This window comes from Danio aesculapii, chromosome 5 (genome assembly GCF_903798145.1).
Source record: "Danio aesculapii chromosome 5, fDanAes4.1, whole genome shotgun sequence".
In the NCBI taxonomy this organism is placed as follows: Eukaryota; Metazoa; Chordata; class Actinopteri; order Cypriniformes; family Danionidae; genus Danio; species Danio aesculapii.
Window position 1 is genome coordinate 4,075,158 of NC_079439.1, and position 15,651 is coordinate 4,090,808.

Sequence of the window (15,651 nt, forward strand, 5' to 3'; positions counted from 1 at the left end):
CCGGGCGGGAGCCCTGGGATCAAATATCTCCGAGTTCAGGGTTCTCTCCCAGGACAGCATCCCAAACCTGCTTTAAACCCCAAGCATATCTAAGTGGGAACTCTTGAAATAAAGCTTCTGCTAAAAGCACAAATATACTAAGTCATCTCTATAGCTGTGGGACGAACATTATGATTGGCCATTGTATTGTGAGCATGTGCTGCCATTGGCTGTAGCTGGAGGACGAATAATAATGATTGGCCATTATACTGAGAGCGTGTGCTGTCATTGGCTGTAGCTGTGAGATGAAGTGTTATGATCGGCCGTCATTTTGAGTGTGTGCTGTCATTGGCTGTAGCTGTGGGATGAAATTTTTTGATTAGCTGTCATTCTGAGTGCGTGTGTTGTCATTGGCTGTATCTGTAGGATGAAGTGTTAGGATTGGCTGTCGGTCTGAGAGCATGTGGTGTCATTAGCTGTAGCTGCTGTCATTCTGAGAGCGTGTGCTATCATTGGCTGTAGTGGTAGGATGAAGTGTTATGATTGGCCGTCATTTTTTGAGAACATGCGCTGTCATTGGCTGTAGCTCTGGGATAAAGTGTTATGATTGGCCGTCATTCTGAGAGTGTGTACTGTCATTAACTGTATCTGCAGGGTAGAGTTTCATGATTGGCTGTCATTCTGAGAGTGTGTGCTGTCATTGGCTGTATCTGTAGGGTAACGTTTTATGATTGGCTGTCATTCTGAGCGTCTGCTGTCATTGGCTGTAGTTGTAGGATGAAGTTTCATGATTGGCTGTCATTCTGAGAGTGTGTGCTGTCATTGGCTGTATCTCCAGGATGAAGTGTTATGATTGGCTGTCAATCTGAGACTGTGTCTATCGTTGGCTGTAGCATAAAGTTTTATGATTGGTTGTCATTCTGAGAGCTTGTGCTGTCATTGGCTGTAGCTTTAGAATGAAGTGTTATGATTGGTCGTCATTCTTAGAGCGTCTGCTGTCATTGGTTGTAGTTGAGGGTGAAGTTTTATGATTGGCTGTCTTTCTGAGAGCATGTTTGTCATTGGCTGTAGTTGTAGGTTGAAATATTATGATTAGTTGTCATTCTGAGAGCATGTGCTGTCATTGGCTGTAGCTTTAGAATGAAGTGTTATGATTGGCTGTCATTCTTAGAGCATCTGCCGTCATTGGTTTCTATGTAGGATGAAGTTTTATGATTAGATGTCTATCTGAGAGCGTGTCTGTCATTGGCTGTAGCTAGATGAAGTGTTATGATTGGCTGTCATTCTGAGAGTGTGTGCTGTCATTGGCTATATCTACAGGACAAAGTTTTTAGATTGGCTGTCATTCTGAGAGTGTGTGCTGTCATTGGCTATATCTACAGGACAAAGTTTTTTGATTGGCTGTCATTCTGAGAGTGTGTGCTGTCATTGGCTATATCTACAGGACAAAGTTTTTTGATTGGCTGTCATTCTGAGAGTGTGTGCTGTCATTGGCTGTAGCTGTGGGATGAATGTCCATGAGTGACGGCCTGGACAGCTTGTTCAGGAACCAAACTTGGGTCCGAAAGGATTGATGTGGATGTGCTGAGCAGACGAAGTGAACTCAAAACAGCTGGAAAAAAAGAGAGAGAGAGACAAAGAGATTATTAATCCACTGAATTCATTTTCCTTATTTAAGTAATCTACACTGTTTATTATTGTAATTATTTTGATTAATTTTAGAGGTATTGTCTGTTTTTGCTCCTTTTTTCAGTCATTTATTTCTCATTTATTGTATATTTTATTATTTTGATGATGCAAGTCATTTCAGTTTTATACATTGTTAAAATGACTTGGCAATACTTAAAAAATGTTACGCCAATAAAGCATACTTCTCTCTCAAGTTTAATTAAACTTGATAGTGAGAGTGAGAGAGAGAGAGAAGTATTACTATTAAACCTATATTAAAAGAATAGACTTGATGTCTAATCATATAAGCATGTTAAATGCTGTTGTAAAATCCACCTAATTAATTCAAAAGAAATGCATTTAACAATTTCTATATGACTTTTAAAATTAATTAAACCTTTTAAAAGAAATTAAGTTGTATTTTTATTTAGAAAGGACACACAAAATTGATGAAAATTGACAGTAAAGACACTTATAATGTCAAAAAAGTAAATAATATAATATCGAACCAGCAACTTTCTTGCTGTGAGGCGACAGTGCTAACCACTGAGCCACCGTGCCACCTGTATATGTATTTTAAACTGCGGAGGTCAATGGTTACAGGCTGTTACAGTCAAATGTATATTATGCCTGTTTTGCTTGTGTGTGTGTGTGTTCGCTCGCTCTCTCTCTCTCTCTCTCTCTCTCTTTCGCTCGCTCGCTCGCTCCCTCCCTCTCTCTCTGTCAATTCTTAGGTACGCCCATTCCAGTTTCCCATTCGTCCGTGAAGATGTCAATCTCTATTCCACCCTGTGACGTCATCAACATCTCTACCAATCACATTAGGAGCTCACCGTTTAAAGGGACGCGAGCGGGGAAGCTCGTTCTGCTTTTTGCTCTGTCTTGTTTGCTTTATGCTGCTTGTTTTTGTGTGTGTTTTGGCTTATGTGATGTGATATTGATGTTTGTTTAGAGTTTTGATGTTGGTCTTGTTCTTGTTGTGTTAATAGTTGTTACCGTCTTGTTTGTGTGCTGGTAAAATTCCCCGATCTCTGGCGTCAGCCTTTCCCTGGGATTCGAGGAGTTTAGAGGTCACGTGACATACATTTTGCGTCATGTAGATAACTATACTGTTTAAACACACTAGTTTAGAAGTGAGCGCCACCCGCTGTAAGTTTTCTTCGTATTTTTGGATAGAAGAGTAGGGTTAGATATAGCGTGAAAACGCTGAAGATGTTCTGTTTGTTTATTTTCTATTAGATAGATTAGAGGGTCATAATAGCTAGATTTGGGCGTTTTGTTATATTGCTTTCATTTATTTGGCGCCACTTAATTCTCGTTTCCCCAACCATAATACGTTGATTTATTCTCTTTTGTGAGATCTTGTAAATAATACTTTTCTTTTCTGTTTGCCTTTTCACTATTGTAAATAAATTCACCTATTTTTTTTGCAGTATTTTGGTTGTTGTTTAAATTTTGCCACCTACTCACCACAAATTTTAACCACCTTTAAATGTTGCCGCTTAAACCCTAGAACAAAACTATAAAGTCGTAACATTTAAATGGGGGCTCGTCCGGGATATCTTTTTAATAAAAGAAACCTGAAATTGTGGTAATTTTTGTGTTTGTTGGTGGCAATTGGTGTTAGTTTGTGTATTGCATATAACAGGTGTATGCGGAAGGGTATCTTGCTGTTTGTTTTGTCTAGTCTGTATCATGGAGGTTTTTAGTTTGGAGAAATTTGTTACAAAACCAACCATAGAGCAGATTAATGTTTGTAGAAAGCAGGATTTAATAATGATCGCTGATCATTATCAGATTGTTGTTAACAAGCAGAGTCGCAAGGCAGAAATAAAAGGTAAGATACTGTTGAATTTACATGAGAAAAATGTTCTTCCTCTGTCAAATGTTGTGGAGGTTACTGGTGAAAATATTAGCCAGGATGACGTTGCTGTGGCGCATCTCAGTCCGGGTGCTGAGGAAGATCCAAATGGTCAAGCTGATGTCAGCGCGGAGGCGAAGGCCGGCTTGCCAGCGTTTGATCCGTTCTCCCCGATTTCCTCTGGTTACAGAGATGACGCGCGACTGAAAGTCCGCTTAGCCCGTCTGCAGTACGAGGCACAAGAAAAAGCGCACACACGTCAGGCTGAAATAAACTTGCGTTTAGAAATACGCAAGCTAGAAATTGAGGCTGATAAAGTGATCAAGCTGCGACAGCTAGATCTGGAGGCGATGAAGATTTCTTCTGGCTCAGCTGCGCAGCCCAATTCGGCTCCTGCCTCTGTGTCCTCTGATGTGTCCCCGCCTACTGATCCAGCTCCGACCGCATTTGACATAGGTAAGCACATTGCATTAGTCCCACCATTTAGAGAATCAGAAGTAGATTCTTATTTGTGTGCATTTGAGCGGATAGCCATTTCTTTACGTTGGCCTAAAGAGGTTTGGTCACTATTGCTCCAGTGCAAGTTGTTTGGTAAAGCTCAAGAGGTTTGCTCTACTCTGTCAGTTGAGGATAGCTTAAAATATGAAATTGTCAAGTCTGCAATTTTGCGAGTTTATGAGCTTGTTCCGGAAGCCTATAGACAGCGATTCAGAGCATCTAAGAAAACGTCTGCACAGACTTTTGTTGAATTCGCAAGAGAGAAGGGAGTCTTGTTTGATAAGTGGTGCAGCGCTAGTAAGGTGGCTGATTTTAACTCACTGCGGGAACTGATGTTAATGGAAGAATTTAAAAATTGTTTGCCCGAGCGAGTTGTTGTCTATCTAAATGAACAGAAGGTGACTTCATTGCCGCAAGCCGCTGTTCTAGCAGACGAGTTCATTTTAACTCGCAAGAATGTTTTTGCACCTGCACGTTCTGAGAAATCCCAACCTAATTCTTCACAAACCAGTCGAAAATCTAGCACACCTCGTGAAGAACGTGAGTGTTATTATTGTCATAAGCAGGGTCATGTAATAGCTGATTGTTTGGTTTTAAAACGGAAACAGCAGCCGCAAGTGAAAAGCGTAGGGTTTTTAAAAACTCACACTGCTTTTAATGCATCTGATGATGACACAATTGATGACAACTACAAACCTTTTATTCTGGAAGGATTTATTTCGTTGTCTGAAAATGGTGAGGATCAGATTAAAGTAAAAATTCTTCGGGACACGGGTGCTTTGCAATCTTTTATTGTTGCAGACAAATTAAAGTTGTCGGACGACACTTTCTGTGGTTCCAGTGTGATTGTGCAGGGCATTGAGATGAATTGCATCAAAGCGCCGCTGCATCGTATACACTTGAAGAGTGATCTGTGTACAGGATTTGTGAGGGTGGCTGTGCGCCCGTCACTTCCTGTGAAGGGCATAGATGTTATTCTTGGAAATGATCTGGCAGGAGGAAAAGTAATGCCAGTGTTAGAAGTAACCGAAAAACCAGATTTGTGTGCTCAATCGGATTTGACTGACGCTTACCCCGATGTTTTCCCTGCGTGCGCAGTTACGCGCGCGCAGTCGCGCAAGATGGGTAGTGAAATTGAGTTGGCTGATTCATTTTTCTCTCCTCTTCTATCCGATGAGAAAATTCCTGATTCTAACACATCCAAAGAAAAACAAAACACAGAGAATGTTGATGTAAGTGTGACTGATACGGAAACGTTAAAGTTACCTGTATCACGAGAGAAAATAATTGTTGCTCAAAAAGAGGATAAATCTCTTGCTCCTATTTTCAATTCCGTTGTCACAACAGATGTGATAAAAGAAATGAAAAGTGGATTTTTCATTGACAATGAGTTACTGATGAGGAAATGGTGTTCAAATCCGGATAGGGATTTTGATTGGGATGCTGTGTATCAAATTGTGGTTCCATCTCCTTATCGTCAACACGTATTATATCTGGCGCATGACCATCAGCTTGCTGGCCATCTAGGAATTACAAAAACATACAACCGAATTTTGAAGCATTTCTTTTGGCCAGGTTTAAAAAAAGATGTGGTTAAATACTGTCGTGTTTGCCATACATGTCAGATAGTGGGAAAGCCAAATCAAGTGATTCCGCCTGCTCCCTTGACTCCCATACCTGTGATTGGCGATCCTTTTGAACACATAATTGTGGACTGTGTGGGGCCGCTCCCCAAAACAAAATCTGGTAATCAGTTTTTGCTAACTATAATGTGTGCCGCGACTAGATTTCCAGAAGCTGTTCCCCTGAGAAAAATCACAGCACCTGTGATTGTTAAAGCTCTGATAAAATTCTTCTCTACATTTGGCCTGCCCAAAATCATTCAAAGTGATCAAGGAACGAATTTTCTATCGAAGCTTTTTAAGCAAGTTTTACAATCACTCGACATCACCCATCGTATTTCAAGCGCATATCATCCTGAGAGTCAGGGTGCGCTTGAACGCTTTCATCAAACACTCAAGTCCATGCTCCGCAAATACTGCCTGAGTACAGATAAGAACTGGGATGAAGGAGTCCCTTTGGTTTTATTTGCTGCGAGAGAAACAATTCAAGAATCGCTTGGATATAGCCAGCTGAGCTCGTATTTTCTCACGAAATTAGAGGTCCTTTAAAAGTCTTAAAAGAACGCATGTTGTCTGTGGAGACCAGTAAGAAAACTAACATATTAGATTATGTTAGTCATGTTCGTGATCGTTTACACTCAGCGTGTAAACTGGCTAAAGAATCTTTGGCCAGTGCGCAGAAATGTATGAAGCGCAAGTACGACAGAAAGGCTGTTGCGCGCTCATTCGTTTGTTGAGATAAAGTTCTCGTACTTTACCAGTACCCGTTCTTCACTTTCTGCTCGTTTCGCCCGGTCCGTACGAAATAAAAAAGAAAATGAGTGAGACGGATTATATGATTCATACACCCGATAGGAAACGTCAAACCCGCGTGTGTCATATTAATATGCTCAAAGCATACCATTCCAAAGAGACAGGTAAGGATGGTGCCCGTGTCAAATACGGGAAGTCCCGTTGTTTCCACTAGTTGTTGCAGTTGGCGGAACAGATTTCTGCTGTGATGTCAGATGCTGATGACGGTGTAATTCTTCGTGACCTTCCCCAATCATCTGTGAGGTTAGTCAATTCAGAACTTTTGAGTGATCTACATTCATATCTCAAACATTTGCCTGCTGATCAGAAAATGGATATCATTAAGTTAATATCTGATTTTAACTGTTTGTTTAATGATGTTCCAACCCAAACAAATGTGTTAAAACACGATATTAATGTGGATGGCGCGCGTCCAATAAAGCAGCATCCATATCGTTTGAATATGGTTAAAAGATCCATTATGCGTCAAGAAGTAAACTACTTGCTTGAAAATAAATTGGCAAAACCTAGCAGTAGCCCTTGGAGTTCACCGTGCTTGCTGGTGCCCAAACCAGATGGAACGTACAGATTTTGTACTGATTACCGAAAGGTTAACGCAGTCCACTGTCCCAGACAGCTATCCTTTACCACGCATGGAGGACTGCGTTGACAACGTCGGTTCTGCACGGTTTGTCTCTAAATTAGACATGCTGAAAGGTTACTGGCAAATTCCACTCACTGATAGAGCTTCTGACATCTCAGCATTCGTCACTCCAGATTCATTTACGCAATATACTACTTCGATGGCTTTCGGTCTTAGAACGCACCCGCGACGTTTTCAACGTCTAGTAAATACGGTGTTGGCAGATGTACCAAACTGTAGCGCATATCTCGATGATGTAGTAGTTTATTCCATGAGCTGGCGTGATCATGTGAATTCGTTAAGGGAAATATTTACACGACTTTCTAACGCATCTCTGACACTGAATTTAGCTAAATGTGAGTTCGGCCAAGCGACTGTCACATACCTGGGCAAGGAGGTTGGACAAGGTCAAGTTCGCCCTGTAGATGCGAAAGTAACTGCTATTTCACAGTTTCCAGTCCCCACCACTCGCCGAGAACTACGGAGGTTCTTGGGTATGGCCGGTTATTACCGCAGTTTTTGCAAAAACTTTTCTACTGTGGTTAACCCCCTTAACATCCTTACTTAGCCCTTCTACATCGTATGTATGGTCTGATGCTTGTCAAAGTGCCTTTGATAGTGTGAAAGCACTGTTATGTAATGCACCTGTTCTTGCCAGCTCCTGACTGTGCATCACATTTAAGCTTGAGATTGATGCAAGTGCTGTAGGTTCTGGTGCAGTACTCCTCCAGGAAGATGAAACTGGTATTGACCATCCTGTTAGCTATTTCTCTCGTAAGTTTAATAAACATCAGCTCAATTACTCTACGATTGAAAAGGAAACCCTTGCTCTGTTGTTTGCTTTGCAACACTTTGAGGTTTACATTGGTTCCAGCTGTTTACCTGTGATTGTATATACAGATCACAATCCCCTCGTATTTCTATCCAGGATGTACAATCATAACCAACGACTGATGAGATGGTCTCTGTTAGTCCAGAATTATAATTTGGATATTAGACATAAAAAAGGCATTGATAATGTTATGGCGGATGCCCTGTCTAGAGTTTAATTTTTTTTTTTCTCTCTCTGGTTTATTTTAACAAACAGGTTTGTTCTTGAGGGTCAGGGTGTTACAGTCAAATGTATATTATGCCTGTTTTGCTTGTGTGTGTGTGTGTTCGCTCGCTCTCTCTCTCTCTCTCTCTCTCTCTTTCGCTCGCTCGCTCGCTCCCTCCCTCTCTCTCTGTCAATTCTTAGGTACGCCCATTCCAGTTTCCCATTCGTCCGTGAAGATGTCAATCTCTATTCCACCCTGTGACGTCATCAACATCTCTACCAATCACATTAGGAGCTCACCGTTTTAAAGGGACGCGAGCGGGGAAGCTCGTTCTGCTTTTTGCTCTGTCTTGTTTGCTTTATGCTGCTTGTTTTTGTGTGTGTTTGGCTTATGTGATGTGATATTGATGTTTGTTTAGAGTTTTGATGTTGGTCTTGTTCTTGTTGTGTTAATAGTTGTTACCGTCTTGTTTGTGTGCTGGTAAAATTCCCCGATCTCTGGCGTCAGCCTTTCCCTGGGATTCGAGGAGTTTAGAGGTCACGTGACATACATTTTGCGTCATGTAGATAACTATACTGTTTAAACACACTAGTTTAGAAGTGAGCGCCACCCGCTGTAAGTTTTCTTCGTATTTTTGGATAGAAGAGTAGGATTAGATATAGCGTGAAACGCTGAAGATGTTCTGTTTGTTTATTTTCTATTAGAAGATTAGAGGGTCATAATAGCTAGATTTGGGCGTTTTTGTTATATTGCTTTCATTTATTTGGCGCCACTTAATTCTCGTTTCCCCAACCATATACGTTGATTTATTCTCTTTGTGTGATCTTGTAAATAATACTTTTCTTTTCTGTTTGCCTTTTCACTATTGTAAATAAATTCACCTATTTTTTGCAGTATTTTTGTTGTTTAAATTTTGCCACCTACTCACCACAAATTTTAACCACCTTTAAATGTTGCCGCGCTTAAACCCTAGAACAAAACTATAAAGTCGTAACACAGACATTAGACTAAAACTTTTGTCATGTAATCTGAAACTGATTACAATTTATAAGTAATCAATTGACTCTAAGTAAGAGTCAAAATGTAATCCAAAAGTAGTCAGTTACATTATCATAAATGCGTAATTAAAGAGATTATGTTACAGACTACAACTTTGTCATGTAATTTTGTAATCGGTAACTAAATACAGTACCCTTCTTAAGTAATCTACCCGGTTACTAGTGCAAAAGTAACTGAAATGCAATTCAAAAGTAGTCAAATTGTATAAGCATAAATGCATAATCTCAGACATTATATAACTGACTACAATTTTGTCATGTTTTTAGTCAATAACTGATTGATTTGACTGAATTTTGTAATTAGTAACTGATTTGATTTCATAAGTAATCCACACCAGCTCTCTAGTGCAAAAGTAACTGAAATGTAATCCAAAAGTGGTGAGATTACATTACTGACTACAGCTTTTGTCATGTAATCTGTAACTGATTACTATTTATAAGTAATCTATTTAGTCTAAGTGAATAAGTCAAAATGTAATCCAAAAGTAGTCAGTTACATTACCATAAATGGGTAAATAGAGAATATATAACCAATTACAACTTTTGTCATGTAATTTGCAATCGGTAACTTATTACCTGTCTCAAGTAATCTACCCAGCTCGCTAGTGCAAAAGTAACTGAAATGTAATCCAAAAGTAGTGAAATTATGTAAGCATAAATACATAATCTCTGAGATTATATTACTGATTAAAAGTTTTGTCATGTAATTTTGTAATTAGTAACTGATTTGAATTCCAAAGTAATCTACACCAGCACTATAGTGCAAAGGTACCCGAAATGTAATCCAAAAGTAGTGAGATTACGTTACTATAAATGTGATCTCAGAGATCATATTACCAGCTACAACTTTTGTCATGTAATTTTTTAGTCAGTAACTGATTTGAATCCATAAGTAATCCACCCTGCTCTCTAGTGTAAAAGTAACTGAAATGTAATCCAAAAGTAGAGATTACATTACCATAAGTGCGTTTTAATCAGTAAATGACTGCAATTCTGAATATCACAATTACCGAGAGTCATTGAAAAATATAAATGGTGAATAAGACCAGGGCTTGAGCATACAATCCAAACAACATGTGACGTTTTTGAGTTATTGAGTAGATGGCCTATTTGCTGCGCTATAATTATCTGTGAATGGATCATTAGCGTGACTCATGGCTTTGTTGACGGCTCTGTCTGCTCATCCACAGGCCCGCTCCGGAGGAAGCGCTCAAATGGGCAGAGTCTCTCGACACGCTGCTTTCTCACAAATGTAAGTCACGTTTTCATATGAAGCGACAGCTGTGTTGATCGACGCTCTCGTAAACCGTGCACTTTATCCACGTTAACCTCAGCTCCTGCATCCCAATCCAGATTACCCCCGATTCTTAATACTTGGGTTTTTTAATGAGTGCTGGAGTCATTTTGCTTATTTATTTATTTTTTTTAGATGGCCTGGCGGTTTTCCGTTCCTTCCTACAAACAGAGTTCAGTGAGGAGAATCTAGACTTCTGGCTGGCGTGTGAGGACTTCAAGAAGATTAAATCACTGTCTAAAATGACCTCCAGAGCAAAGAAGATATTCACAGAGTACATCTCTATACAGTCCTGCAAAGAGGTATGATGAAGGCATAACCTGATTTTACCAATAGTTCCACAATATTTTGAGCACAAGTTTACATCGTATTTTAAGTTTCGGCTTACAGTCAGGGTTAGTGCTTCTACATCACTGTGATTCACTTCAGATTTTAGTGATAAGTAGGCCCACACCGAATCTGAACCCGCAGATTTTTAGCCCATCATTGATTCTGTTTATTTACTTGTGTAAATGTGTGTAAATTTATATTTATTCAGTTTTTAAATTAATTTTAATAATATTATTGACTAAATGATTCATATGATTTACTTACAATATAGTTTGTAAAGTAATATTTTTGTCTTTTAATAGATATATTACATGAGAGACTTGCTTGTTTACCAAATAAAGTGGATCTAATTGGATTTGCATTGTAAACATTAAATACAAGTTAAAAATGTATTACTTTTTATTTCATGTTTTAGTTATGATACTTCCCAATCATTCAGCATAAATCTGCAGAGTTTTAACAGAATTCTGCGCAGAAATAGCAAAACATGTCAGCAGATTCCGTCTGGCCCTAGTGATACAGTATGTTACAGTTAGAGTTAGGTTTAGGGATTAGGTTTGGATTAAATGTTTGGATAAGAGTTATGTTTCAGGATCAGCAAACTATGTTGACAACTGGAATGCATCTCACAACAAAATCAGGGCTTGCTTTTAGAAGATTAAGAAGTAAGTGAAGATAAACATGATTTAGTAAACAAGGGTGGCACGGTGGCTCCAACACAATCTCACGGCAATTCGTAACTTTTTGATTTAGTGGCTAATTCGTACGATCTAATTCGTACAATTTAGTACGATTTGCTCATCCGCCAATGACGGTTGGGTTTAGGGGTGGGGTTAGGTGCCACGCCTCCTTTTTTAAATCGTACAATTTCATCCAACTGAACTCGTACGAATTCGTACGCATTAGCCACTAAACTGTCAAAACGTAAAATACTTACGTTTTCTGTGAGATCAGGCTGGTGGCTCAGTGGTTAGCACTGTCGCCACTGTTCTCGCTGGGCCAGTTGCCATTTCTGTGTGGAGTTTACATGCTCTCCCCATGCTATGTGGGTTTTCCCTGCGTACAAAAAAGTCCAAAAGTGAAGAATTGATGTTATTTATTACCTGGTTGTTCAAGCTACCTCACAGATGTGCTTTTTTGTTAACAGAGTTGTTGAATGTTAAAATAAGGTGAATTAAATAAAAAAGGAACATCCTGGATCTGTTTCTTTGCTCTTCTTTATTCTTTTTCTTGTGTATTATAGAAGTATCGGATCAGTTTCGGTAGATCAGGGCTCAGGACCTTTTTGCAGCAAAGAGCCATTTCAGATTTTTTTTATCAAATGCGTTTTTTAAAGAGCCATATGGGGGTGTGTGTATATAACAAAACCATTATTATTTTTAAACAAAACCCTTATTTATGTCCATGCACAACTCAAAAATAAACAAATATGATGCATCATAATGTAAAGAAAGGACAATTTACAGATTTTTTTTTTTCTTTTTGCCATCGTCACATCGTTTGAATTTACGTGTGTGGGGTTACAATAGAAATGTAAATTACCATAGAAATGTAAGAAATATAACTTGCCCTTTATTGTTGTCGCGATTCAAGTTAAACCACAGCACCACATATGCGCATTGGTTGAAACGTTTTTTATTGTAAACCGAGTTCTTATTCATTTTGCTGTAGAAATAAAATATAAAGGGAATTGTAATTGTATTTCCAATAGGAAATTGGTTTTTATTAACAGTTCTATTTAAAAAAAATCTGAAATATTATTGAAGAAACAGCTGGAGAGCCACATGTGGCTCCCGAGCCATAGGTTCCCTACCCCTGCAGTAGATACTCAAAATCAAATGGCTCAGACTCAAGGGCAAAAAAAAAATCTAATCGGGACATCCCTAATTGTATTTTACTTTCCTAAATAAATTTGTCCAAACACAAAGAGATGCACAGTAGTATTTGCTAGCTTACATGGTTCTTACATAGTTTTCTTAGGACAAAATCAGGATTACAGTTTTCCCATAGGATACGGAATTTCTGGAATAGCATGGTTTGAGTTTTTAAAATGGGGAGGCATGAAATACCAGGGATTCTTTGTAAATGGCTATTATAGTTATGCGAAATGATATTCCAGCTAATACTGTTTATTATCATTGTTGTATTTTAATATTTATGTTATTAATATAGAAGCACAACAGTGGTCCGTTTTTCCATTCATTAGATGTCATGCTAATTCTACTGTTTAGGCAGTGAAAGTCTGGGAATTTGATATTTGGTTTGAAGTGGCTGCCCTTTGTGTTAGAAGTTTTTTATTTCACTTAAAATTCATACTCCGATGTACTTGAAAACCAAACCCAAATAATGTTTATTTATTTACGTATTTATTTTCAAGGTTAATCTGGACTCGTACACCAGAGAGCACATCAAAGAGAACATGGAGAACATCTGCGCAGACTGCTTCGACCTGGCACAGAGCCGGATCTTCGGACTCATGGAAAGAGACTCGTACCCTCGCTTCCTCCGCTCTGACATTTACATGGAGTTAACCAATCAAAAGAGACCCGGCTCCGCTGCAGACCCGTCCTAAAGCTGGAGAGACGCCCAAACACATCAGTATTGCTGGAGACACAGGTTTAGTAGAACGAAACGTGTCTGCTTCACATCATCCAATGTATTGAACCGTCAGTCAGCTAGCACCTTGGAGAGCTCAGCCCCGCTGAATCATGGGAAGGACTGATTGTTTTGGACGCTGATGTGCTGCACCCTGTTGGACAGCATTGATATAGCGATGAATGTGTTTTGAACATGCTGGAAGTGTTGTGCTCATGGTGTAGGAACATATGGAAGATAAGAAAGCATGCTGGGTATTGAGGGAACAAAAAAAGAAAGGAGAGAGACTTTTGGTACAGTTTTATTTAGCTTTAATAGAGACAACTTTCACTTTTTTTCCTTTCCTGCACAGACCTAAAATACTCCATTTACCCCAGTAATACATCAGTGAGGACCTGAGTATTTCCCAGCGGGTACATTGATGTTAAAATTACTTCATAAAAACATCAAAAATGCTAATCAATTTGATGTCAAAACCTTGACGTCTATTGACATCCACATATTGATGCCGTTTTGACCACCAATATATATAATCTAAAAAAAGTTTAATTCATCTAAAAGATTCAATTGCAAATTAAAAATGTATACTGGATTTTGTATTCCTACAATGCATGTAAATTATACCTAGATGTTAAAACAACATCAAATTGACATCTAAAATTGGTGTTAAAAACATTAAACATCGATTTCAGGGCAGTTTTCTTATGTCGTTTCGACACGGCAAAAAATTGATTACAAGACTGTCCTGTAATAATTTTTTATATCTGAAAGATTCAATTGCAAATACCAAATTTACACTGGATTTTGTATCCCTACAATGCATTATTAAATTATACCTAGATGTTAAAATGACATCAAATTGACATCTAAAATTGGTGTCAAAAAACATCATAAATCAATTTCAGGGCAGTTTTTTAATGTTTTTTCTTAACGTCATTTCAAAACTGATTACAAGACTGTCCTATAATACATATTTGAGATATATATTTCACTACCTAGATGACATATGACATCAAATTGACATCTAAAATTGGTGTCAAAAAACATCATAAATCAATTTCAGGGCAGTTTTTTGAGTTTTTGTTTTTATGTCATTTCAAAACACGTCGAAAATCATTACAAGACTATCCTGTAATACATTTGTGAGATGATTTTTTGACACCTGAAAGATTCAATTGAAAATTACAAATTTTCACTGGATTTTGTATCCCTACAATGCATGCAAATTACCTAGATGTTAAAACGACATCTAAACTTGGTGTCAAAATACAATAAAAATTGATTTCAGGGCAGTTTATGACTATTTTTTTATGTTGTTTCGAAACACGTCAAACTATTTATTACAAGACTGTCCTGTAATCAATTTTTGACATCTGAAAGAATCAATTGCAAATAACAAATTTACACCCAATTTTTGTATCCCTACAATGCATGTAAATTACCTAATGTAGATGCCAAACAACATCAAATGACATCTAACATTGGTGTCAAAAAACATCAAAAATCCATTTCAGGGCAGTTTATGACGTGTGTTTTTTTAACGTTGTTTCGAAACATGTCAAAAAATTGATTACAAGACTGTCCTGTAATAAATTTTTGAAGTGAATTTTTGACATCTGTAAGATTCAATTGCAAATTTACACTGGATTTTACACTTGGACTACTATGCATGATGTCAAAACGACATCAAATTGACGTCTAAAATTGGTGTCAAAAGCATCCTAAATCGATTTCAGGGCAGTTTTTTGATGTTTTTCTTTTTTTATGTTGTTTCAAAACTTTTCAGACTGTCCTGTAATCGATTTTTGACGTTTTTTTTTTTTTACTGTCTAGTAAATGACTGTCTTGTTTTTGATCCCAATGTTATACATCAATCTGACGTTTCGACATTAAGGTAGTCAAATCAGTATGCATTATTGACTGTTTTTAATGTCGTTTGACAGCACGTGCCTGCTGGGTAAGGTTTGTTTTCAACCCAGGCTCATTCCGATAACGTAGTCCCAAGGACGTTTCTGGAGACTGTGAAATATGTCCTGGGAGGTACGTGTTTTTGCAGTTTTTGGTTTTTCGCGAATCCGCGAGAGGCCGCTGTGTGCACCTTTTTGGCTTCTCGGACGTCTCCCGCGAGTGCCGTTCACGCCTGCGCTGTTCTCGTGTGAACCCACCAGAGGCCGCTGTCGAACGAACGTCTGTCTGTCTGTCCGACTGGCTAAATGATTGACTAGGCGACCGGCCAATCGGCCGGCCGACCCACCCTCCTTCTTGCCCGAACCC

The 15,651-nt window shown here is 38.5% G+C and overlaps 1 protein-coding gene across 3 annotated transcripts in view; it reads right to left on the reverse strand.

Moving 5' to 3' along the window:
- The window catches only part of LOC130228796 (carbohydrate-responsive element-binding protein), a 111,503-nt gene that overhangs the window by 1,526 nt on the left and 94,326 nt on the right, over window positions 1–15,651 (reverse strand). For all 3 annotated transcript variants that reach the window (XM_056457240.1, XM_056457239.1, XM_056457238.1), the window contains one exon: window positions 1–1,591. This exon is cut by the window's left edge and continues 1,526 nt beyond it. In XM_056457240.1, coding sequence (XP_056313215.1) covers window positions 1,467–1,591 — 125 coding nt within the window. In that variant the 3' untranslated portion in view covers window positions 1–1,466. The remainder of the gene's footprint in view (window positions 1,592–15,651) is intronic.